The following is a 27,342-nucleotide window of genomic DNA, read 5'->3' as shown; positions in this document are numbered from 1 at the left end:
ATTTTGGAGCTTTCTAGGTTTAGGATATAATATTTGCATATAACACTTTTAGACTTATTTCCACCCAAAAGAATATGTTCTTAATTATGTTATATACTATTTTCGTTTCTTGAATTAGCAAGCTTTTTTAACCAACAGAACGATTGAATTTTTTCTTGTTACATAGAGTGTTTTTTCTACTTATAAATAAACTGCTTCCAACAGCTTCAGAAAAGCACCTGGAATGTTAAGGTTTTCTTAGACTGAGTGGTTGGGGATGTGTTTGCCTAAATTGTATCTACTGCACAAAATCTCACCTCAGTGAAAGTGTTTGGGTACTTTATGAAGTTTTCTGAAACTGCGTTTCTTATCAGTTACAAATATCTATGTTGTGTCTGTGCAGTTACAAAGAAGTCTTAAATGTTTTTGGCCTTGAATATACTTGGAAAAACATGAAATAATTACAGAAAAAGTGGAAAATTGCATGGCACTGGCTATACCAAAGACAAGCCTTTAAGAAAGTGAGAGGTCAGAATGTACCTTCATGGCAAGAAAAGAAAGGATTTAAGTAGGTTGTAGGAGGCCAAAGGGCAGAATTTCAAAGATTCCATGTTCAGTGTTTCAGAGATTTAGTCTTTGGGACTATAAGAAGACCCCTCTTTTTCTGGTAGAACCAAACTAAATAAAGCCTCTTGGGCACTGGGAATTGCTTAGATCTTGCACATCATTTTGGGAAGGGACTCTACTAACAGCTGTGATTAGAAAGTAGGATCAACGGGCCACATGTACTTCTTGGCTTGTTGGCAGTTACTGAGCATGGGTTGATCCTGCTTTCTTTGTCCAAATACTGGGGAAGAAAATCCCTGAAAAAATACTGCAGAATAAAGGGAAGGAAAATAATGGAAATGTTGAAGGAAGAGCTGCCTTGTGAATGTGGAAGGAACCAGGAAAAAAATGAAAATAAAAAAAATACTGGGCATTCTTACTAACATGTTAAGAACACTTGAACAATCCAAAAGATGGCACCATAGAGCTTGCTTTTATTTTTGTGGTTTTTTTCTTTTTCTTATATAAACTTTTTTTTTCCCTATCAAGGAAAGTAACAATTTTACTTATGTTCTCTATCATGAAGAGTAAGTAGCATGAAACTTTGTAGAGGGGATGGCTATATTCCATTATGTTTTAGATTTCAGAAATTTGAAACTTTACTCCATATTTTAGTCTATGGTAAAATAAAAAATGTTTGCTAAGTGCTTCTTCACTTAGTTGCTCAAAATTGTTGAAGATTATGTCATTCCAGTGTTTTTGCAATAGATTAACAATTTTTTATTATGAGCAATTTGAAAGAATAGGTCATTCTGTTTCCCAGAAAGACATATTTTTAATTCCTTTTCCCTTTAGTTTAAACATCTAAATTCATATTTTTTCACATTAATATATATGTATATATAGAACAGAAAATGCCTAAAAATCAATATTAATTTTAAGTAGATATAGAACAGAGAAAAATCTTTAAAATTTTCTCTGTATGTGTAGTTCCATCCCCATTTCCCTCTCAACTGAACTGGATTTAAAGAGCTTTCAAATTTCTTTCTTCCTTCCTTTCTTCTCCTTTTCTCCATTCCTTCTTTCTCTTCTCTTCCCACAATGCATTTTATAATAGAAATAAAGTTCGCCCCCCCCCAACTCAAAATATGGTGCAGTATGGTATTGTTGTATCTCTCAAAGTGTCCTAAGATGCTGCTAGCAAAAGGCTTTATGATCAATATAATGGAAAATTTAAAGTTTAAAGGCATAGACAGGGGTATGAGACTGCAGGGGCTGTGAAAGGAAGAATTAGGAAATTTCCATTGGATTTCAAAGTGTGTAGAATATGTGCTTATATGCATTCATTTTTATCTGTGCTCATGTTGAACTTTCTTCCAGTGTGGGTGATTATCCTCTTTGTCTTGATAGAGAGGGGTAGGGTCTCCCTCTCTCCCTATGGTATTCTATGATTTCCGTATGCCTTTTTAGGGGAGAGTTAGGATGGCTTTATAGTTGCACAATTTCTGATAGTAAATTTTTAGGGTCATTTAGTTTCTCAGCCTTTTTCATAGGTAAACATTGGGTTGTATTTTTGAAGTTGCAATGGATTATCCTCTAACAGAAGTTCCTATACTTTTTAACTCTATTTTACCCCTTGTCTGTCTTATTAGATAGAACCCTTGATTCTCCACTTTACTCTTTTTCCCCCTGACTCAGGGATATCTAAAGGCAGAATTGGGAGGTGCTTGTATTTCCTTACCAGGACCTTGGCTTTGTTGCCTCCCTTATCCACCATTTTAAGGTATTGAGTTCTGACTCAATATAGAACTCAGTATAGAACTTTGACTTTATAGGAGTATGGGTATTCTTGGCAACTTCTACAGACTTGCAGATTCTCAGATCTACAGGGAGTTCTTTTCTTTTTTCCTTGGCCCTTTCCTGTGGATATATTCGTAGGATTTTGGTTCATTTTGTTTTTAATTGTGAATTTCCCCTAGGTTCTTGGTCAAGAGGCAGGCACCTCCTCCCTGTGCCATCCTTACCCTGCCTCTGTTTCATCTACCATGTCATCCATACACCATGTTGGGTTGAATGATTTGTGGTCTAAAGGGCTCGGTTCCTTATTGAGGCATCAGATTATTGCACTAAGAAGAAAGGGGGAGGGAGCTCCTCTTGCCCTTAAAATGAGCTCATTCTCCTACCGATATATTGACTTAAGAGGTTTAATGTTAACAAGAGGTTCATTATGATTTTAGCCATTATTTGAGATTATTCTCCACTATTTAACCCAACCATCAAAAGTTAATCTATGTGTGCTAAATACTGGTTAGACTCTGGGCTAAAATAGTTAACAAGGCAGATATGTTTTCTTTCCTTATGGAGCTTCTAGTAGAGAGAGGCAGGGACAGGTATTCTGGAAATACACAACAGTACCATCCTCAACTGTGTGAATATGTGTGAGTACTTTAGTGAAAGGGCTGGTGTAGGGGAAGCATCTTGGAGGAAGTTCTATCAGCAGTCAGGAAAGAACAAGTTGGGAATAGTGGAGAAATATGATTGCTAATGTGTATAAGGGGTTGATGTAGTGTGGAAGGACAGTGGGCAAAATGAGAAGATAGAGACATGTAAAAGGAGATGAGAGAATGTGTATTTGGGTAAACATCAGTGTGCCTGGATTTTGGAGTGTGAAGGAGATAGTGGTTAAAGTCTGAGGCCAGAAAGGTAAACAAGAAGCTAGATCAGTCCTTTTATATAAGCTGTGTTGGGTAGTTTATCCTAAAATCAGTAACGAGAGCCTTTAAAGTGCTTTTAGATGGGGAGATGGCTTGATCAGGTTTGCATTTTAGAAAGATAAGTCTCTTGTGGGAAGAACAGATTGGAGGGGGTTAGGGTTGGAAGTAAAGAGATTGTTTAGCGAGTTATTGCAGGGATCCAGGTGAGAGATTATGGTGATTTTGGACTAGGGTAGCATCAAGGACCTGAAAATTAGATTTATGGGCAATATTTAGGAGACTTGGGATTTGATGAGGGCTAGAACATGGGAGGGTAAAGAGGAGGAGGAGGCAAGCTTGAGTTCCAGGTCTAGTGTGGGCACTCGAATGAAGGGTGGACTGTTCACTGAGATTTTGGAGGAAGAATGGCAGGCGGTGTAGACGGGAGGGTGAACAGAGATGAGTTTAATTTCGGGCTTGTTAAATGTGAAATGCCTGTGGACTATCCACATGGGTGGGTTGTGTCTGAACAAAAGTGTTGGCTATGCAAGTCTGAAACTCAGGGTGTTGCCCGGGCAAGAAGTTCAGTTTGGGACTCGTGTAGGCACAGTATGCTCTACAGTGTGTGCTTCTGGAGCATGAATTAGCTCATAAGTGATTGGTAAGTGGTGAAATCATGTTAGCAATAATGTAAAAGTTGTGTTTGGTTCATATGCAGGGTTTTTTTCTAGACAAGGGGAGATAGGATAGTGGCAATAAATACATAATCATCAGCTATGCAGGAAAAAAGTGCTTAGATCTGTTGATGTACAGTGAATAGGAATTCTCTTGTCTATATTTTAAGAAAATTAAATACTTGTTGGGCAGCTTCCACCCAGAGCTACCCCCCCCCTAACCCCCCCCCCCCCCCCACCCCGACACACACACACCTGGCACTTGGATGTTTAAGGGCAGCCCCACTGGCTTTTAGTTGCACTTCTACCTGCTTTGTTCTCCACACCTGCTGGTCCTGCCCTGATTAAAGTATTGCCATTGTTTCCACTTTATTTTTGTGCATTTTAAATATCTGCTCTGGTATTCTTTGTTTATAATGAGATGCTTGACTGGGTGATCTAGATCAGGTCCCTGGGACCATTTACAGTTTCTGTTAGCATTCAGATTACAAAGTTGCGTAGGTTTTGAGCAGACTGCCCAAACTATTTTTCCTGTAAGCTCTGTGCAGTTTTGTAGAATCTGAGGATTTTTTTCAGAAATTCATTTTCTTAGAGCTGCCTTGTATTGAAAACTTGACAATAGAAAAGATTATGCAAGGAAATGTGACAGAAAGAGTGACAACCAAAGTAAGTCCAGAATGGAATCCTAAAACAAAAAACACCCAATGTTTATTGACCAGGGGCAGAACAAGTACCCTATAAAAGGCACTGAATAAAAGGGGTCCAGAAGAGGCAAATTAGAAGAATGGCCTTGTCATGGGAAATTTCAAGTTGGCTACTGTGCCCCAGAAGTCTTTGATAGTTTGTTTTGTGGTAAAGAGCACATCCTAGGTTCCTCTTGTATGCTGCATTCCCCAGACCTGAAAGTCAGCTGTTTCTCCAAGACATCTCTGGTTACTTCTAGTAGAAAATGGTAGTTAGCAATAACAACCTGGGCACTAGTTAAGTTGATAATTGTTTCTACACTCTTTCAGTGAACAGAACTAAGAATACAGATCTTGTTTTTATGAGAAGATAGGTCCTGAGTTAATACATCTATTCAAATTTAGATTTTTACTTCTTTGATATTGGTATCTTTTTTATATTAAACATCCTTTTTTTTAAATAATGTTAACACTGTTACAGATTTGCTGTGTCCTAATACATATACTAGTTTTAGAATAACAATATTACTAAAGATAAAGCCAGTTGAAATAATTACTCTCTTTCCTCTATACCAAATTTTTTTAGTGACTTGTCTTTTTCATATTTTTCTAGAGTATTCAACCTGGTTCTCATAGAACCAACTCTTTATTTTTATACTCTTATCAGTTTACAATGAATTTTATTTAAAGCACATACTTACTATACAAGTACGACTGGCATAAACAGACCAGAAATACATATGACTAACATTTCATAAACTCTAAACTCCACAGATTGTAGTATGAAATTGTATCAAAAAGTAGCCAGAGAGTAGTTTTCAGGTGCTAGTTAATATGGACATTAGTTAATATGCTTTACACAATTAATGGAAATCCTTGGTAAATCAAAGGTCAAGTAAGAGTACTCCTAGTGTAATAATCCTTTTTGTTTAAGTATATGATATAAAGCAGTGGTTTCTTAGAACTTCTTTTTAAACTTCTGTTAAGTGTATAAATATAGCATGAGCTGGGGCTCCTGGGTGACTCAGTCAGTTGGGCATCCTACTCTTGACTTCAGCTAGGTCACGATCCCCGTAGTTGTGGGATCAAGTCCTGCATCAGGCTCTGTGCTGAGGATGGAACTTGCTTAAGATTCTCTCTCTCTTTCACGCTCTCAAAAATAAATAAATAAATGAAATGTGCAATTTGTTACAGATACGTATGTGTTATAGTTGGACACGTGTACATACATAATTCATAAATATGCATATATTGAGGAATGTGCTCATTGAGGTAAAAAAAAAAACCTTGAATATTTTTAAGTTATTTCACATTTATGCTTTAAGGTATGACATGCCAAAATTCATTTATTCCTTAAACTGAAATATAATTGACCTATAACATTGTGTTTTAGGTGTACTGTGTAATGATTTGGAATATGTATCTACTGCAAAATGATTACCACAATAATTTAATATCCATCACCACAAATGGTTAACAAAAGTCTTTTCTTGTGATGAGAGCTTTTAAGATTTCCTCTCTTAGCAACTTTCAAGTATCCCTCTGGCTTTTTTTACTTAAAGTAAAATTATACCTGAAGAATGGTAGACTGTTAATATCTAAATAAATATTTTTATCCCGATTGTTTGGTTCTGCTGAATATAATTTTCATTCAGAAATAATATGAATTATGCATCCAAAGCAGAGGAGTTAAAATACATTAACATTATGTAATCAATGTATTAGTATCATTAATATGCAGTACTAGCCTATTAATATTAATGCGAGAAGCATAATAAAGTCTTTGTTTTCACTGTGGAGACTGCTGATCAGACTGCTAATCTAATGCATGTGGTCCCAGAGATACATTATGAAACGTATTGTATATTTATGATATTAACTTTTATACTATAGTGAAGTAATGTACAATGAAAAACCTGTTTGAATTTCTAACAGAAACTTATACCTATTTGAAAGCACTGTTTCAAACCCTGAATGATGATGAGAGAGGACTCTCACATACTCTCCGATACTGTGATGCAGTGTTCATTCTGGGCAGGAGCTTCCTCATTCTCCCTGATTAGAATTTAAATCCATGACTCTTTGTATAAGCATTAGTCACATCATCCCATTGTGTGCCTTTCTCGGTTAGTTGCTTTCTTAATGGTGGTTGTTGGCTCTGTTTACTCTGTAACATTTAATTTTAATTTTAATTTATTTTTTTAATTAGAAAAGCATTTTTATTGTGAAACAACTTCAAGTTTACGGAAAAGATGCAATAACAGTACAGAGAACTCCTATGTATTCGTCATATTCCCTGTTATTTCCACATATGTTTATCATTCTCTCTTCCTCTCTTCTGCATCTATCTGTGAAGAATTTTTTTAACCATTTGAGAGAAAGTTAGAGACGTGATAACTATTGTTAAATTGTTCAGTGCGTATTGCCCAAGAATAAAGACACCAAGAAATTTAACACTAATACAATACTATTATCTGGAACATTTCTTTTTCAAGCACCAAATTAAATTGTTCCACATGTGTCCTTGTTTGTTTGTGGAGAGAATAATCTTGCCATTAACATAAATCATGGGGACTACCTGGGTGGCTCAGTCGGTTAAGTGTCCGACTTTGGCTCAGGTCATGATCTCACTGTTCACAAGTTGGATCCATGTGTTGGACTCTGTGCTGACAGCTCAGAGCCTGGAGCCTCCTTCGGATTCTGTGTCTCCCTCTCTCTCTGCCCCTCCCCTGCTCGCGCTCTATCTCTCTCTCATTCTCAAAAATAAACATAAAAAAATAAATATAATAATGGAATGGTTGACTATATCTTAGGTTAACTTTAAATATTCTTGTAATTATCAATGTTTACAATGTTTTTGTCTCAAATAGTAATATTATCTGGAAATATGTAAGTGGTGCTTATTTCTAGTTGCTAATTAACATATTTGCATTGTAAAGAATTTAACTGTGCTTTTTAAGTAATTCTAAGATCTTTGTAAAAAGCCTTAAATAAAACTGTCAGCTTTTTCCATCTATCAGTCTAAAAACTCATCTATGTCTCTTAATTGAAAAAGTCTTAGATTGCCTAAATTTTGCCTTTAAAGATTATAAAATTTAAATAAGTAATTGTTATTCTTATGGCAGTATGAGTTTGACTATGTTCATATATTGTTTAGTTGTTTTTTGTTTGTCCCTATTAGCATTTTTTTTTCTTTTTTCTCAACGTTTTTATTTATTTTTGGGACAGAGAGAGACAGAGCATGAATGGGGGAGGGGCAGAGAGAGAGGGAGACACAGAATTGGAAACAGGCTCCAGGCTCTGAGCCATCAGCCCAGAGCCCGACGCGGGGCTCGAACTCCCGGACCGTGAGATCGTGACCTGGCTGAAGTTGGACGCTTAACCGACTGCGCCACCCAGGCGCCCCCCTATTAGCATTTTTATACTAGGTTGTAAAAATGGATCAAATTCATTTTACTTTATTAGGACAAGGTGAGCACAGTACTGCAGTGATGATTGTTTACTATTAATAAAAGTAAAAAAGAATGTCCGAGTGCTTGGGACACCATAAATAAAAGGCACAGAAGGGTTAAATGTAAAATAGATACCATACCACCACTAAACTAAAAGACAGTTGACATATTTTAATAACAAGGTAAATTTTATGACAAACTTATTTGATATAGAAGGACATTTCATAGTTATAGAATGGTTAGCTATAACAAATCCAAATTTGTATGCCCTGTGAATCTGCTGTGTATTGTTTCTCTTTGGTGTTAGTCATGTGGTCCTTTCTTATATGTTGGATTATTTCTAATCAGGGCTAGTTACTTCTAACTGACTGTTATTTGAGTCCTAGGATGACATTATCTTCCTTCAAGGAAGATGTGCCTTTGTTTCTAGCAGGTGTCTAGGTTGAGAGCACTAGTAATTCCAATCATCTAGATCCCGTCAGGGATGGAAGGATGTGTAGCTGGGCTTCACTCCAGGTGAGTGCTGGTCTGGATTCAGGTCACCTTAACTCCTACGGTGTTGCATTGAGGGGCCCAATTTGGCAAGCCCTAAATTCCATTATTTGTTTCCTTAGCAGGTAGGGCTTAGTTCAGTCTGTTAAACTCTGTTCAGATCTTCACCCTCTTAAGATCACTGAAGTCAAATTCTGAAAATTTTATTGACCTTAATCAACTGTAGAAAACTATTTTATAAATATTTATGTAAAAATCTCAGTTTATAACTGAATATGAAGCTGAACTGAGTTATACTTATGAGTTCCATAACATACAATATGACAGTAGTGTTAAAACTGAGAAACTATGGGAACAAACCCCTGGCTATCTGAAATAACTCTACTGGTATGATATTGTCAAACATTTTTATGCTAAAAAGTAGAAAGTCCTAAGAGGGGAAATAGACAAAACCACAGTCTGGAGCAGAAAACAGCTCAGTGTAAGTACATATATACACACACATATTTTTCATGCATACACGTAATTTGAACATTGTGTAATAAACTTGATCCAATTAGCATGTATTCAGTAACTGCAGATATGTTCATTTCATGTGTGCATGGGACATTTACCAAAATTGGTCACAGAATTAGTCTTACAGAATTAATTTCAAAGGATTAATCTCCAGACTCTGGCTCCAATAGAATTAAGAAAGCACTCAATAATAATAACTAGAAATTTCTGAATATTTGAAACATACACTTATGGCTGTGTCTTAAGGGTAGGGAAGGATTACTTAAATAATACATAAATGCACCATAAACAAAAATAACACATTTAAAAACTAAGAACTTTGTGCATTCTGAGTCATCAATAAGAGGGAAAAGGCAAACCATGGACTAGAAAATAGCTCCTGGAATGCATAGTCTGGTAAAGAAATCATATCCAGAATGCATAAAGAATTTCTACAATCAGTACAAAAATCCAATGGAAAAATGAGCAATAGCGAGAATAGACCTATCACAAAGATATCCAGATAACAAACAAATGTAACAAAACATTCAACTGCATTAATCATCAAGGAAATGCAAATTGAAGTAACAATGGAATATTAACATATACTTGTTAAAATAGCTAAAATTATGAAAGACCAAGTCAAATATTGGTGAGGATAGGAAATAACAAACTCACTTCTGGTGGAGTACAAAGTTGGTACTAATGCTTTGGAAAATTGTTATTAAAAAAATTTTTTTTAATGTATAGTTTTGAGAGAGAGAATGTGAGTGGGAGAGGAGCAGAGAGAGAGAGGGGAACACAGAGCCCGACACGGGGCTCAAACCCAAGGACCGTGAGATCATGACCTGAGCTGAAGTTGGATATTCAACTGACTGAGCTACCCACGTACCCTGAAAATTGTTATTTTTTTAAAGTTGATTGAATTAGTGTCCTTTGACGCAGTAGTTTTACTCCCTGGTATATATACCCCATCAAAATGTATGCACTTATGCACCAAAAGATATGCATAAGAATGGCATCGAATCATTATTTGCAATAGTCCCAAACTAGAAAACCTAACTGGCTATTTATAGAATAGATCAGTAAATTATTCATACAAAGGACTGCTGTACAATGAAAAAAAATTGCTACACACAACATGAACGAATCTCACAGAATGTTGACTAAAAGATAAATAGTATATACTCTATGATCCTATTTATATCAATATAAAACCAGAAAACATAAATCTTATTTTGTTGGAAGGATAGTAGTTGCCTGAAGGATAGAAGGAATAATGAGTTGACAGAGTGCATAAAATAATTTCTGATAATTTTTATCTGCATTTTCATTACTTGGGTGTGTTCACTTTGGGATAACGCACTGGACCTGTATACTTATCATTTGTTACTATTTGTATACTTTTGAATGTGTATTCTATGTCAAGAAAGTTATTAAAAAAAAAACACGCCAGTGTGCCTGACCTGAATGAAAGTGAGGAATGTGGAAAATGGTAAAACTCTAAGATGAGGGAGCTAAAAAGGGACCAAATCACATAGAGCCTTATTGGCCATGAGGAGGAAATTTGGTAATACTTTAATGTGATGGGAAGTCACTGGAGAATTTTGGGCAGGAGAAAACTTTAACTGATTTACATTTATTTAATAAGCTTCCTTGGCTGCTGGGTAGAGAATGGATTGTGGCAAGAACAGAAGCAAGACTAGCCCAGGCAGAGATAGTAGTGACTTCAACTTGGGCTGTTACAGTGGAGATGTGAACCGTGGCCTGATCCAAAGTATATTTTGAGGTAAGAACTATCTAGACAGGTTCATAGATGAGATTGGGAGATCAGAAAGAAAGAGGATGATGCTGAGGTTTTTGGCCTGACCAGCTGGGTGAATGGTGGTGCTATTTACTGAGGGAGCCACTCATTTGAGGAGATTTATTTCTCAATAAATCAAGAGATTTATTTCTGATATATGAACATTGAGAAAAATACTAGAGCTTCAAATGGAGATGTGAAATAGGTGGCTAGGTATGCAATTCTAGAGAAATCAGGATGGGGAAATAATTTAAGTCATTAGTGTTATGGTGCTTAAATTCCTGGGGCTCTTGGAAGAGATCACCTAGGGAACAAATGTAGAAAGAAGAGAGTACAGGTGAAGTGGAACAGAGGAAAGACATCTGATCATGGCGGGGGGGGGCGGGCCGCCCCGGGGAGGAGGGCAGATCAGCATTTTGGTGTCAAGGAGAAGAACAAGAACAATTAATGAGATACAAGGAAAACCAGGAGAGTGATGGTATCTCAAAGTCAAGTTAAGTGTTTCCTGATGTAGGGACTAAACAGCTCTGCCAAATGCTACAGATACAATCCAGTTAGATGAAATGAGATTTAACTAGTGGGTTTGGAAGGATGCAGGGGGGAGTATTTGAGAAGAGTCAGGAATAAGAATGATATCTGACATTTGGGGAATAAATCTGTACAGTATAACCATTAATCCAATAAAATTTGAAGACTTTGAAGCCTTTTTAGTCTAGCAAAGGAGTTTAAAAAGTATATAACAGTAAATTTTTAAAGATTCAAGGGAGAGCTTATTGTAAACAACCTATAATGGATTCTTTTATATAAGATACAAAATTTAGATATGAATCTGCCATGTAGTTGCTTTATCCCTTTGAACATTGATCAGCATTTATATTTGTAGTATCTCCAAGTGAGGTGGCTTGCATTTTCCCAGCTTTCCTCTTAATTGAAAGGCTTTTAAAATTGGCTCTTAATGGTACTTATGGCAAGGATCTCTTATTCTGAAAGCTTGTCATTATTAATTTTTTCTAAAATCTTGAAGTGTTTGATTTCATTCATTGTTTTTTCAGCTATGGGTGAAACAAAAGGTATCATGTAACAACAAGATAAAGCACTGAATCAATGAGTACAGGATCTGTAGTTTCTAGATCAAAGAATATGGGGCTCATAAATTTCTTTCTCTATTGATATCAAGAGGTAGATAAGGCCCTGTATAGAGAAGTTGGGCTGTTAGGTGGTTCTCTTGCCAAGTAAGGAGGATTTCAGGAGATAGAATGGAAATGACTAGTCAGGGATGAGCTCTGTTAGCAGGAAAAAGGGCACAAGGCAGCTTATACTGTGTGATGCTGAAGCTTGACAGGATGTAGATCTGGTTCTAATCAAAAATGTGGTGAGAGACTTTTTTAATTGAAAACATGGACTTAATGAAACAGATGCAGAAAAGAGAATGGAGCAGTTATTAGACAAGCACAGTGATTACACAGGAATCCATAGACAAAATCTGTAGCGTAGCTACTTGAACTGCAAGTGTGGACTTGAGGCGAATTTAAGTAGTATGTTTGTCATTTTTTTTCTCCAACCGTCTCTGCTGCTTTTTGTATGTTTGCTTTGTTCTCTGTGCTGTACAGGCTGCATGCAGCCTGCTCCATTTATTTGTCTTCACCCTATGTAGTTTCTGCTTTAACTTGGCTCACATGTCTTCGGCTCAAATTTCAAATGACCTTTAAGCTTTGGCTGTCATCAACTCACAGCTGCCCACCATTTTTTAGTTTAAATACCTGACAGTGAGAATCTTGTCTAATGCACTTTTCTTTCTCGCCCTTTGCTCCATGGGCCTTCCAGTTCTGGTGTAAGGTGCCTCCATTGGGTGCCCATCCCTAGTTCAGCCACCGCTCAGGGAAGGGCAAAGTCTCTGGGCAGAGAAGTTTCCCATAGAGAAAGGGCAGCAATGGGGCAGGTAGTATTCTTCTTTAGTATGTTTTCCTCACTTTAAAATTATATGATTAATTGAAATTGTAAAGGCTTGGAATTTTGGAGGAATGGCATGAAGGCCCTGTGGCTGGTGGAATAAGCACAGCAAGTGTGATGGGAGATGAGGTCAGAGGTGAGCTGGGCCATACTATGTATACCTTGCATGCCATGGATCAGTTTGAAGTGTATGTGTGTCTCATATAAATATTCATGTTTGTTCAAATATGTGTTAGAGATACACAGGGAAAAAATCTGAAGGGTTACATACCAAATTAATAACTTTATCTGGAAAAAAGAGAGGAGACTAGGATTGGGGCTATGGTCAGATTTAATAAAGGGGGATATAGTCCTTGCTATTTGTGGAATTCAGGGTTAATTAAAAGAGGTAGGAGGCAATAACCAGAGGAGTATGGTTTGAAACAGGGTCAGTCAGTGAGGCCTGGAGATCTACCTACTGTGCAACCCGAGAGGAAGGCAGTTCTGAGTCTGGGTACTCAAAAGAACAAAGTCCAAAAACTGGGAGTCCATTCCAACTCTAAGTTCTTAGCAAGACATTCCTGAACACTGATAACTTTCATCTACAATTTGATAAACTGAAGTGGGGAGTAGAATATAAAGCAAGGACTTTTAAAATAGTATAATAAATTATTAATGAAACTAGTAATGTTCTATTTTCATTAAAATTTGTAAGATTGTGATCTTGGAATACATACAATTGAATTTGGGTCAGTGTTGTCAGTTGACTGTGTCATGATAGAATACCTATAATGATGATATTTACCTGTACAAAGAGTATCGAACATTGTAGATTTAACTTATAAATGTTGACACCAAAAGATGTAGGTGGTGGCTGAAGAATTATATTCACTTCCGTGTTTATTTGCATGGTTTTCTAAAATTTAAGCTTAGCATACAGAACATAAAATTTATAAGAAATTGCTTGTGTTTTTGAGTGTTTTCTTAAAACTGAGTATGAAAACACTTCAAAGAGTTGAAGAAATTGTAATGAAAGATTAGAAGAACCAGATAGAGGTGAGGTCCTTTCTGTTTAGTTAATGCTTATAGAACTCTTAAGTGCCTGGCATTGTTCCACATACTTTATATGTTTTAACTCCTTTAATACTGTGATGATGAAGAGTACACTGGTTAAAAAGAACCAAGAATGAGAAGAACTAAAACAATCTAACAGAAATTCTGAATAATGTAAAAAGAACACAACATAGGAAATGTGTATAGTGTGAGCACTGACATGAACTGGATACTTAGTCATTACACGTGTACCTCTTATTTCATTGTATTCAAATATGTTTTTTCAAATATGTTTATTCAAAGATGACTATTAAGTTTTCCCTTTTCAGTGACATTCAACAAGTCAGAGACTTTCGGCCAGATCTTATTTTCTAAAACTTGTGTTCAGTAATCATTTTTTAGAAGTTGTATAGTTGGCCGTTAAATGTTGTATCTAATAAAAACAGTGTTGCCAATATTCTGAAATACACAATAAATGAAACCATGAAATAGGTGAATGAATAAAATGTGTTAATATTCTATTTAAAGCTATTGAAATGAGCTAGAATAACTTGTGCTCCTCTGATGAATGGTCCCGCCAACAGCAGCACTCAGTGGTTCTGGGAAGAGTCACTGTTCTGTAATGCTGTATCTGATTTGAAATGAGAGGGAATGGGGGAAGAGGGCATGAAACATAGCAAAAAATACTGATTGAAAACAAATCTATTCCACATATCACGGCTACCCATATGTTTTTTGTCCAGTAAGTTCTCCTGAAATTATGTGTTTCAGGGTTTTCCTCCAGTGTATCCCCTAAAAGAAATTCTTGTGGAATATAATTTACTTGGTTTAAAATGTTTGTGTGTATATGAGTCTATGTTTGTTTGTTTTTCAGCATTTTTTTTTCAACTTTTTTTTTAATTTTATTTTTGGGACAGAGACAGAGCATGAACGGGGGAGGGGCAGAGAGAGAGGGAGACACAGAATCGGAAACAGGCTCCAGGCTCCGAGCCATCAGCCCAGAGCCGGACGCGGGGCTCGAACTCACGGACCGCGAGATCGTGACCTGGCTGAAGTCGGACGCTTAACCGACTGCGCCACCCAGGCGCCCCTGTTTTTCAGCATTTTAAAACAACTTTTTGCCTTATTTTCCTAGGGAGTTGGTGTCTCAGTTCATGGGCAATTCCGAGTGGCTACTGAGAAGTCTCTCTTTGCAATGCCAGAAACAGCAATCGGTAAAAACCTCCAAATTTTTCATAATCATTTTTAGAATTATCTTTTGATATGTTTCAGATTACACTGTTGTTAAAGGAATTGATGGAATCTTGTTGAGATAACAGCAATGAAAGAGCTCTTTAAGAACTTAGAATAGGAAGACACCTGGAAGTCGTATTAGCTCAGTAATTGTATCTGAAAACACGCAAGCAAGAATATTTAATTGGCAGCACTAACAAATTGTAGTTAATTTTAGGTAAAGTATTACTAGGGGAAAATAGTCTTATATTCACATCTATGATCCTTTTTGAAATTTTTGTATATGGTATGAAATATAGATAGAAGGTCTAGGTCAAGTTTTATTATTTTACCTATAGACATGTAGTCATTCACACACTGCATTTGAAGAAAGCTATTGTTTCTCCACTGATGGCTTCTGTATCTTTATATATATTCTATTGATGCCAACCCCACCCTGCCTTTTTTTTTTTTTTTTTTTAATTTGGGAGAGAGAGCACATGTGCATGTGAGCAGGGGAGGGGGAGAGGGTATTGTAAACAGGCTCCATGCTCAGCTCAGAGCCCGACTCGAGGCTCAATCCCACGACCCTGGGATCATGACCTGAGCCAAAATCAAGAGCTGACACCCAACCAACTGAACCACCCAGGTGCCCCTACACTGTCTTGATTGTTGTTGCTTTATAAAGAAGTTAGGTAGTGATAACTGACTAAGCCATCCAGTCACCCCAACTTTTGCTTTTTTTTTAATTATAATGTCTTGGCTTGGGTCTCTTTGGGTTCATCTGGTTTGGGATTCTTTGATTCTTGGACCTGGATGTCTGTTTCTTTCCCCAGGTTAGGGAAGTTTTCAGCCATCAATTCCTCAAATAAGTTTTCTGCCCCTTTCTCTCTCTCTTCTCCTTCTGGGGCCCCTATAATGTGAATATTTGTATACTTGATATTTTCCTAGATGTCTCTAAATCCACCCTCATTTTTTAAAATTCTTCTTTCTTGGGGCGCCTGAGTGGCTCAGTCGGTTAAGCACCCAACTTCGGTTCACATCATGATCTCACAGTTCATGAGTTCGAGCCCTGCCTCGGGCTCTGTGCTGACAGCTAGGAGCCTGGAGCCTGCTTCGGATTCTGTGTCTACCTCTCTCTATCTATCCCTCCCTTACTCGTGCTCTCTCTCTCTTTCTCTCTCTCTTTCTCAAAAATAAACATTAAAAATTTTTTTTAAATATATGTAAAAAATTAAAATTCTTTTTTCTTTTTGCTGTTCTGATTAGGTAGTTTCTACTCTGCCAGATGCTGATCTGTTCTTCTATATCATTTCAGTTATTCTTCAGCTTTGGTTCCTATATTTTCTAACTCTGTGTTGAAGTTTGTTCATTCTTGAGTTCAGTGAGTGTCTTTATGACCATTACTTTGAACTCTTTATCAGGTAAATTACTTATCTCTGTTTCATTAAGGTCCCCCCTCCCCCACCCCAGGATTTTATCTTCTTTTGTCTGGAACATACTCCTGTGTCTCCTCCTCTTGTTTGTGTGTGTGTGTGTGTGTGTGTGTGTGTGTGTGTGTGTGTGTGTGTCCATCCTGTGAATTAGAATAGCTACCTCCCTCTTTTAGTCTTAAAGAAGTGGCCATGAGTTAGGAGCATCCTCTGTGTAGACTGGTATGTCTGGCAGCTTTGGCTGGTTGGAGTGGAGCAGACATGGGCCAGGAATGTGCTGCTCTGGGGTTACCTTGGCAGGACAGCTGGGGCTGTGGTGGGCACCTTCAGGGGACAGCTGGAATTGTTGTGGGCTAGGAACCTGGGACTTGCTAGGGCTGCCCTACTAAGTTGACTAGAGTGCCTGGACCCTGCTCCCATCTGCACTATGAAGCTGGAGGGGGCATATAAAATGTGCTTGCTGGCACCTCTGACCCCAGAGAGTTCCAGAAGTTCCCTGCCTATTTGGTGGATGCCTTAGGGTTACTAGTGGGTTAACAGCTATGTTTTGTTTTGTATTGTTTTGTTTTGTTTTGCTGTGCCCAGTATTGGCGAGTCTATGCAGGGGCCCCTCCGTGACATCCCTTCGTTTGTCAAGTTATCACACTGGGAGTGGTGTTCCTGTGGTTACTATGTCTCTGTCTCTCCTACTCTTATGTATGTGGTTCCCCCTATCATTTTTTGTGCAGAAGCTGTTCAGTCAGTTCTCAGTTCTTTTTCTGCAAGAATTGCTCTATATTTAGATTTAGATCTGGTATGTCTGTGGAAGAAGGCAAATTCAGGCTCTTCCTAAGCCACCATTTTGAACTGCCATCTGAAATACAATTGATTCTATACTGACTTTGTGTTCTGCAAACTTGCTAAACTCATTATTTCTAGTAGAATTTTTTTTTTGTAGGCTGTATTAGATTTTTTTTTAAATTTTTTTTAACGTTTATTTATTTTTGAGACAGAGAGAGACAGAGCATGAACAGGGGAGGGTCAGAGAGAGGGAGACACAGAATCTGAAACAGGCTCCAGGCTGTGAGCTGTCATCACAGAGCCCAACGCGGGGCTCGAACTCACGGACCACGAAATCATGACCTGAGCTGAAGTCGGCTGCTTAACCGACTGAGCCACCCAGGTGCCCCTGTATTAGATTTTTTGTATAAATAATTATACCATTTACAAATAAAGTCAGTTTTACATGTTCCTTTCCAATCTGGATAGTATTTATTTACTTGTTTGTTTTTTGCACTGTATAGAACCTCCAATACAATGTTGAATAGACGTGTTGAGTGTGGGTATTCCTGCCTTGTTCTTGGTCTTAGGGAAAACATCCAGTCCTTCAAGTAGGAGGTTAGGTATAAGTTTTTCATTAGGTGCCCTTTATCAGGTGTCCTTTATCAGCAATTCCTAAATTGCTGAGGGTTTTTATTAGGAATGGATTTTGGATCTCTAAAGCCAAAACTTTTTCTGCATTAGTTGAGATGATTATTGATTTTTCCTTTTTAGTTTGTTAGTGGTGAATTACTTTGATTGGTTTTTCATTAAACTAACCCTGCATCACTAGGATAAATCTCAGTCTGATATGATGTGTTATACTTTTTATATGTTTTTAGGTTTGGTATACTAAAATTTTATTTGGAATTTTTACATCTCTGTTCATGAAAGACATTGGTCTGTGATTTTCGTGTAATGTCCTTGTTTTGTTTTAGTATGAGGATAATGCTGGCCTCATTTTCTCAAAGAGTTTATGTAGAATTAGTATAATTTTTTTCTATCTTTGGTAGAATTCATCAGTGAAGTCATTGAGGCCTGAATTTTTCTCTGTGAGATTTTTGACTGCAGTTTCAAAGTATTTAATAGATGTAGGGCTATTCAGATTATCTATTTCTTGCAAAAGCTTTAGTACAGTGGATCTTGGAAGGAATTTGTCCAGTTTATGAGCATAAAGTTTTTTATAACATTCCCTTACCTTTTTAGTATTTTGTAGACTTTATAGTGCTTGATATTAGTAATTTGTGTCTTCTCATTTTTTTTCTGATCATTCTAATTAGAGATTTATTTATTGGTCTCAGAAATCATCTTTTTTATTTCATTTTCTATTTTCTTGTTTTCTGATCTTATCCTATTTTCTTTCTTTTACTCCTTTGGGTTTCATCTCTTCTTTCTCTAATCTCCTAAGGTGAAAGCTGAAGCCAGCGATTTGACTCCTGGGATACAATTTTATTCTATTCTGATTTTTAAATTTCAGTACTTTAAAGATGTTGTTGCATTGCTGTCTTGTTTATGTTTCCCATGAGAAATCTGCTTTCCTCATCTTTGTTCTTCTGTAAGTGTGCTTTTATTATCTCTGGCTGCTCTTAAGATTTTCTACTTATCATTTGTTTGGGACTAAATGATTATAATGTGCTGTGGTGTATTTTTCATCTTATGCTTGTGTTTCTTGAGCTTAGATTTATAGTTTTTGTTGAATTTTCCAAAGTTGACATTATTTCTTCAAGTATTTTTCTTTCCCCCACTCCCTTTACAGGAACTCCATCTAAACTTATATTAAACTCATTAACGTATTGTTTACTTTGAAAGCTTTTCATTTTTTCATTTAAATAGTTTCTATTCCTATGTCTTCAAGTTCACTAATCTTTTACTAAGTGTAATTTGCTTTAATTCCCATTCAGATATTTTTCTATTTATACATTCATCTTGGTTTTTATCTCTGTAGGTATCATTTATGTCTTTTTTATATCTTCTGTTTCTACTTAACTTTTTGAACCTATAAGATATACTTATTCTGTGTTAATGTTCTTGTTTGCTAATTCTTATGTTTATTATGTCAATTCTGTGTCAATTTTGATTGTTTTATCACCTCATGGGTAGTATTTTCCTGCTTTTTTAAATGCCTTGCAATTCTCTTTAAGTTTATTTATATTGAGAGAGAGAGAGAAAGCACACGTGCATGCCAGGGGAGGGGCAGAGAGAGGGGGAGAGAGAGAATCCCAAGTGGAGCCCTATTTGGGACTCAAACTCATGAACTGTGAGATCATGACTTGAACCAAAACCAAGAGTCGACTGCTTAACCATTTGAGTTACCCAGGCACCCCAGTGTCTTGTATTTTTTTTTATTGGATTCTAGACATTAAAAAAAATTTTTTAATGTTTATTTTTGAGAGAGAGAGCATGGGCAGGAGAGGGGCAGAGAGGGAGGGAGACACAGAATCTGAAGCAGGCTTCAGGCTCTGAGCTGTTAGCAAGGAGCCCAACACAGAGCTTGAACTCGGGAATGGTGTGATCATGACCTGAGCTGAAGTTGGACACTCAACCGACGAGCCACCCAGGTGCCCCTGACTACTTTACTTTATAACCACTGTTCTTATTTCACAGATGAAATATTTTCTTCTTATCTGAACCATAATTGTTTTAACAATTACTCTTTCTTCCATTCCTTCCTCTGTGCTGACTTTTACAACCCCCTTCTCTCTCCCTTTTGTCTTTGCATAAAGGGTTTCCCTCCCTTCTGTGCCTCTGCCATTTTATCTCCCCCAATTCACATACAGGCACCTCAATCCTGCCAAGCTGTCTCCCTCCAACTGTGGAGATCCTTCTGCCACTCTGCAGATCCACTTCCTGGGTGTTCCAAGTGATCTGACCTTAGTACAGCTGTGATGGAGGGATGAGGAAAATCCCAGTCACTCCACTTCTCCACCATAACTCCCTTTGTCTGATTTACATTTTAATACCATCATTCTACTTTAAGGATAATGGATTATAGGGTTACAAGAGCAGTAGCAAGGAGACTTGTTAGGAGGTCATTATATTAATCTAGAGCTATGCTGTATAATATTATAGCTACTGGCCGCATATGGCTATTTAAATATAAATTAAATTAAAATAAATTTAGTTCATTAGTCACACCAGCCACATCTCAAGTGTTTAATAGCCACATTCTGTCTAGTGCCTACCATATTGGATAGCATAGATTATAGAACATTTTCATCATCACAGAAAATTCTTTTGGATAGCACAGGTCTAGAAGAGGGTGATTTTGGCTTGGGGTAGTATGGAACTATATGTTGGAATAAAATAGATTTGAAAAATGTTTTGGAGTGAACTGGCTTACTCATGTGATGAATCAGGAATAATTCCAAGGTGTTTAGCTTGTGTGGCTGGATGGATGAGGCTGATTAGGGAAGGAGCCATGTAGTTAGAGGGTTTGGGAATCATATTGTGTTTTTGCCATGTTATATTTGAGGTGCTTATTATCCATGTGCTTGTGTCTAGAATGCAGATCTAAAGAGTTTCCTATTCAAGGGAAAAGGCATAAGTTAGATATATAGATTTGGAAGCGTATTGGTCTGTTAGGGCTGCAGTAACAATACTACAGACTGGTGATGTAAACAACATTTACTTTTCACAGTTCTGGAGGCTGGAAGTCTAAGACCAACGTATTGGAAGGTTTGGTTTCACCTGAGGCTTCTCTCCTTGGCTTCTGGATAGCTGCCTTCTTGCTGTGTCCTCACATGGCCTTTCCTGTGTGTCTGTGCTTCTAGTGCTGTTGTCTTCTTATAAAAATCAGTTGTACTGGATTAGGGCCTAGCATTATAACCTCATTTAACTTTATCTTTTTAGAGGGCCTATATCCAAATTGTCCCTTCCAATATCACTCACCTCAATAAAGCAAGCACACAGCCATCCAGCCTGGACACCTTCTTCTCATAACCAGTTTAAAAATTTTGTGGGGGACACAGTTCAGTCCATAACAGGGACTTAAGAGCATACAGATGTTATCTAGAGCCAAAAGTGCTGAAGAAATACGTGTGTAGGGAGGTAGGGATAGCCTAAGGTCAAGCCTAGGCATAGCAGCATGTAGAGGTCAAGCAAGGGAAGTGGACCCGGCAGTAGGGGATGGAAAGAAGCAGCCACTGAGGCAGGGGCAAAAAGAGAGAATGTGTTACCCTGGAGCAGAGGAAAGTACTTCAGGACAAAGTATTTTTTCACTTGTGAAGAGTGCTGCTGAGGCTGTGGGGAAGGTAGTATATGGTGTAGAATGTATGTAGAGTATAGAATGTTGGGGAACTGAAAGAAGAACAGAGTGGCTGGAATGTAGTGAGTGAGTATAGTAAGAGATGTATTTGAAAAAGTGGTTGGGTGCCTTGAAGACTTTGAAAGTGTTAGTTTTAATCTAAGAGGGATAGACTTTCTGGAAGAGTTATGGAAGAGTTTTAAGCAGTAGAAGGCAAAACATGATCATGATTTGTGTAATTAAAAAGATCACTCTGGTGGGGTGCTTGGGTGTTAGTTGGGCATCTGACTTCAGCTCAGGTCATGATCTCACAGTTGTGGGTTCGGGCCCCACATCAGGCTCTGTGCTGACAGCTCAGAGCCTGGAGCCTGTTTCAGATTCTGTGTCTCCCTATCTCTCTGCCCCTTCCCTGCTTGCACTCTGTCTTTCTCTCTCTCTCTCTCTCTCTCTCTCTCAAAAATAAATAAACATTAAAAAATTAAAAAAAAATCACTCTGGCCATTCATTGTAGGGAGAACTTTCTGGAGGAGGAATCAATAGGTCATAGTCACTGGTGGGTGCTAAAGGGGTGGTTATGAGAAGAAGGTGTCCAGGCTGGATGGCTGTGTGCTTGCTTTATTGAGGTGAGTGATATTGGAAGGGAGATGATGGCAGTTGGGGGAACTCATGAATTCCCTTTTAGACCTTTTTTATTTGAGATGCTAAGAGATATTTAGAGTAGAATGGTAATTCTTTCAAGTCTAAGAACTTTTTTGTCAAGTAGAATTGGGAAGAATTTGAATGCCTGTGTTCTAGTCTCAACTTGAATAAATGAAGCAATCTTAGAATAGATACATGGATTATAAAACAAGAGGGTCACAGTTATTTAAGGAGCTCTTAAATACCAAAAAGTACTGGCAAATATTTGCATATGCTACTTTCAGTCATTTTTAATAAGGAATTTTTAATAAGGGAATTAAAAAAAGATGGCTAAGAAAAGAGTTAATGCAAGTGATTTTGTTAGGTGTAAACTTGTTCTTCGTAGGACTAAAGGTTATGGCATCACTTTAAATATCTTGAATATTATATCATTGACTAATGGAATAGACTATGACTTAAATGATAATGAATTTTCACATAATATTGGATTATGCATATTTTTTCTTATCATTTGGAAAGAAAGTATTCTTTCGGTTTTTACTATTTCAGAGATGATCAAAAATAGGAAACTTTAGGTAGTATTTATTGAGTACTACTTATATATAGAAAATTATGCTGTCAAATACTTTGACTTGTATGGCAGGAAGATGTGAAAATTTTGAAAAAAACCTCAAGTTAGCACAATTTAATAGCAAGTCTTTTGTGATTTTGATTGCATTGGATAGTACTTAGTTTAGTAATATTTTTAGTATAGATTCAAATTCCGGAGAGAGATGGCCATCTGATCTCAAAGAGTTACATTCTTTTTTTTCATTTGAGTCGATATCTCTTTCCATTATTTTATTACAGGACTCTTCCCTGATGTGGGTGGAGGTTATTTCTTGCCACGACTTCAAGGAAAACTTGGTTACTTCCTTGCATTAACAGGATTCAGACTGAAAGGAAGAGATGTGTATGCAGCAGGAATTGCGACACATTTTGTGGATTCTGAAAAGGTAATTGCTTGGATGATTGCATTTTGTGTTGTTAGAATAATTCCTATTGTACATGGAGGCATTATGAGTGGTTGAGATCACAGGCTTTTGGTTAGACATGGGTCTGAATCCAGGATCTGCCGCTTAAAGCTGTGTGACCTTTGAGACAGTATTTAAGCTCTCCAATCATGTTTCCTTATGTGCAAAATGGAGAGAATTATATCTGGATTCAGGGCTGTTTTGCCTGACACCTTCAGTGCCTAATTTTTAATGAATATTTACACTTTGGTCAAAAAAACCTCACACCTTCTTTAAGAAAACCTAATATATAAAGATTTAAATGTATATATAAAAAGATAGGCTTTTATAAAAACATTTTTGAAAGGTCTTCTCAATTGTGAGTTTCCTTACCAGTGCATTTAAGGGTTCCATTTGTAAAATAGTCTTAAAAACTTTTCTAAAGGGTATCTGTTGCAAGGGACACATGTTGCTTATCTGTCTCTTCTTTTTAACAATGTGGCCAATTTTCTTAGCACAGTATAGCATAGTGGGAAAGAACTGCAGACAGACAGCTTGAGTTTAAATCCTAGGTTGAATTTAGCTTCTTTATCACCCAGTTTTCTCATTTCCAAATGGGGATGGCAGTTTCTACCATAGTAGTTAAATCTCTTTGTGGTAAATGTAAGAGAAAATCCAATTCAATGTGGTTTTGCCTCAGAATTCCCAGTAAGAGATTTGGGATTTATTCTGCTTCAACTGGCTTAGCTCACTCTCATTGAACTGGCTTATATCACCCTTGAACCCGAAAGTGGGTTAGCCTGTATCAACTAGCCCACCTTGCTAATGTGCTCCATTAATGTGTTCCATTTCTGGAACTATGGGGTGAACTTAGCTTTCCAGGATGCACATAGGTCTCTAAATGAATATCTGATCTTGAAGGAGATGTTTTGGGATAGGAGAAGGAATATTATAAAAAAGTACAAAGTACAGGGGCATCTGGGTGGCTCAGTCAGTTGAGTGTCCAACTTTGGCTCAGGTCATGATCTCGCAGTCCGTGAGTTTGAGCCCTGCGTCGGGCTCTGTGCTGACAGCTCAGAGCCTGGAGTGTGCTTCGGATTCTGTGTCTCCCTCTCTCTCTGCCCCTAACCCACTCGCATTCTGTCTCTGTCTCTCTCAAAAATAAATAAACATTAAGAAAAAAAAAAATAAAGTACACAAAGTTGAAAATTGTTTCCTGTACACTGTTAGGAGGGCCTTCTATCACATTTGCTTGAAGTTTCAGATCTTTCTCCATGTTTTGGGCATCCACAGTCACATTGAGTAGGGGGCGGTCCCATTCTTCTCTTTAGGTGTAATAGGAAGCAAACATAGGAGTCCATTATCTCTTCTGGAGGAACAATCTTGAATAGAGCGGAATTTAGTTAAGGATGGGAGACAGTGCTAATGCACAACCTATTCCCTTCTCTGTCATACAGAGAAAGTACTCAGTGGATTGAAAGGAGGGAAAACTTACTTATAAGAAGGGACTGGAAGTTTTCCCACAGAGGTTGCAGTTCAGCTAAGCCTTAAGATGAGTTTTGTCAGGAAAGGCATTCTGGATAGAGAAAATATGTAATGAGCAAGCTCATGGGCAGGAAAGCATTTGGTATGTTTTGGAAACAATAAAAAGTCCCATTTGTTGAGCTTAGAACAGGTATGTGAGGGATATAGATGGAGAGTTAAGTGTGGCTGTATGGTATAGCTGTGCATTGACTATAGTAGCCATTAGTCACATGTGGCAATTTTAGTTAAAATTTGTAATTCAGATCTTTGGTTGCAATACTACATTTCAAGTGTCTAATAGCCAGAGAGAAACAAAGATGAATGTCTCTCTTTCTCCTCTTTATTTTCTTCCATCTTTATCCAGTTCCTTGCAAGGTATGTGCTGTGTGGGAATGTGTGTGCATTCAACTTCAGAGAAAGTTTACTTCACTGATTCAGCTGAAGAGAGCACATCATAATTTTAAGACAAGTATTTTTAAAAAGAATATAAGGTTTCTAAAAAAAAAAAAAATGTTTCTTTTGGGTTTCAAGTGTTTTCTTTCTTTTTTTTTTTTCCTCTTTTAGTTGGGCATGTTAGAAGAAGATTTGATAGCCCTAAAATCACCTTCAAAAGAAAATATTGCGGATGTCTTAGAAGCTTACCATACAAAGGTAATCTTTCAGTATTCTAACTTCAGATTTTAATTCATGGGGAAGAGGGAGTGATTGAACAATTAGCAGTTGGTGGATATAAATATGCTGAGATTAATTTTCTTTAAAGCTTGATGGAAGGATCACTGCTTCACAATTGTTAGGATAGTCATCTGAGAAGACAACTTCTTTGCTGCACAACTGCACAGCTTATCTTCTCATTGCTGGTGAATATCAGTGCATAACCTTGTGATTGGCCCTTGCAAGGGCTTTTTACAGTACACTGTGACATGTCTGTAATGGATGGTTCAGTGTTGACCCTGTTGAGCTGCTAAAGTGAAACTCTGGTACATATCTAAATATAATAATAAAATATATCACAGTGTCACTTGTAATTCCTTACTTATGTTATTTAACTTTCTTTTAAGAGCTAAAACTCTCTAAAAATGTTATATGACTTTTTATTAAACTTGATGGGTTGAATACATGCTCCCTTCTAAAACCCCACTTAATTGTAATGAAGGAATAAAAAAGGTGCAAATCCACAAAGAACAGAAAAGGAGAAAGTGGCAGGCATGAGATGTCAATATTTTGGAAGGCTGAAAACAGAAGGATGAGGGCAGCTACTTTAAATTTATTTATTTATTTATTTAACATTTATTTATTTTTGAGACAGAGAACGTGGACGGGGGAGGGGCAGAGAGAGAGGGAGACACAGAATCTGAAACAGGCTCCAGGCTCTGAGCTGTCAGGACAGAGCCCGATGCGGGGCTCGAACTCACAAACCGCAAGATCATGACCTGAGCTGAAGTCAGACGCTTAACTGACTGAGCCACCCAGGCGCCCCTAGGTGGCAGCTACTTTAGATTTGAGAACACTGAAGTCTTTCAGTGGGGGAAGGCAGTAAGAAGCAAGCCAGTTCTTGCTGTGTATGCTCTGTAAGGTACCAGGGTCCTCTGAAGACTGGGGTGTGGAGATGGACAGAAAAAACAAGAGGATCCCTTCAAATTTTTATAAGGAGCAGTTAGGCCTCCACAAGTCTTCCTCCTGTAGCAGCAACTAACCTTTCATAGCCTGACTGAAGGAAGATTGGAAATTTACTCCTTAGATCAAATCAAACAGACCTTGCTGACTGAGGGAAAGGAGCAGGTTCTTCCCAAAAAAAAAAAAAAAAAAAAAAAAAAGAGGCATAACATAGTGAATAGGAATACCCCTAGCCTCTTCTTCTAGTTAGCTTCCAGACTATTAAATATCCTCTATCTTAGTTTGGGCAGCTATAATAAAAACACCATTAAGTTTGATGGCTTAAACAATAGAAACTTATTTCTCACAGTTCTGGAGGCTGGAAATTCCAAAGATTTGGTGTCAGTTAAATTCTTGGTGAGGACCCTCTTCCTGGTTTGCAGATGACCTCCTTCTTGCTGTGTCCTTACACAGCAAAGTGAACTCTCTCAGGTCTCTTCTTATAAGGATCCTAATCCCATCATGAGGGCTCCACCCTCTTGACCTAATTATCTCCCAAAGGCACCATCTCCAAATACCATCACTTTGGGGATTAAAGTTTCAGCATGAATTTTGGGGTGACACAAACATTCGGTCAATGGCACCATCCCACTTCCAAGCAGTACATTGGAAGAAAAAGAAAAAAAACTATAGATGTTGCCACTTGAGGACTGTCCCCACCGCCGCCCCCCCCTCAGCCTCCAGGAAACATCCAGGTCTTTGCCTGATATCTGTAATGCTTCCGACAATTGATAATCCTATAACTACGATTGACTTTACACATAAAGCTATTTAATTGTAATACTTCACACTAAAATTTTTTATGCTAAGTGTAAAAACAAAGAAGGCACTTGAAACAAGCAGACAATGCAGGGAGGAGAAAGAGAAAGAGGGAGGAAGGAAAGGAAGAAAAACTATAACTGTTAAAACTTTTATGGTTCTGATAAGAGGAAAATATTTCATCTGTGAAATAAGAACAGAAGTTATAAAGTAAAGTATTCAGGGACGTCTGGGTGTCTCAGTTGATTGAGCAGGTCATGGTCTTGTGGTTTGAGAGTTCGAGCCCCAC

At 37.5% G+C, this 27,342-nt stretch overlaps 1 protein-coding gene across 6 annotated transcripts in view; it reads left to right on the top strand.

Moving 5' to 3' along the window:
• Positions 1 to 27,342, top strand: part of HIBCH (3-hydroxyisobutyryl-CoA hydrolase) — a 148,007-nt gene that overhangs the window by 86,518 nt on the left and 34,147 nt on the right. For all 6 annotated transcript variants that reach the window (XM_040475655.1, XM_040475658.1, XM_040475653.1 and 3 more), the window contains 3 exons: positions 14,936 to 15,014; positions 22,975 to 23,120; positions 25,206 to 25,292. In XM_040475655.1, coding sequence (XP_040331589.1) covers positions 14,936 to 15,014; positions 22,975 to 23,120; positions 25,206 to 25,292 — 312 coding nt within the window. The remainder of the gene's footprint in view (positions 1 to 14,935; positions 15,015 to 22,974; positions 23,121 to 25,205; positions 25,293 to 27,342) is intronic.

The sequence above is a fragment of the Herpailurus yagouaroundi genome, unplaced genomic scaffold (assembly GCF_014898765.1).
Source record: "Herpailurus yagouaroundi ecotype Mexico unplaced genomic scaffold, PumYag 140, whole genome shotgun sequence".
NCBI lineage: Eukaryota > Metazoa > Chordata > Mammalia > Carnivora > Felidae > Herpailurus > Herpailurus yagouaroundi.
Note: the sequence above shows the minus strand (reverse complement) of the source record. Positions and strands in the feature narration are given on the sequence as shown.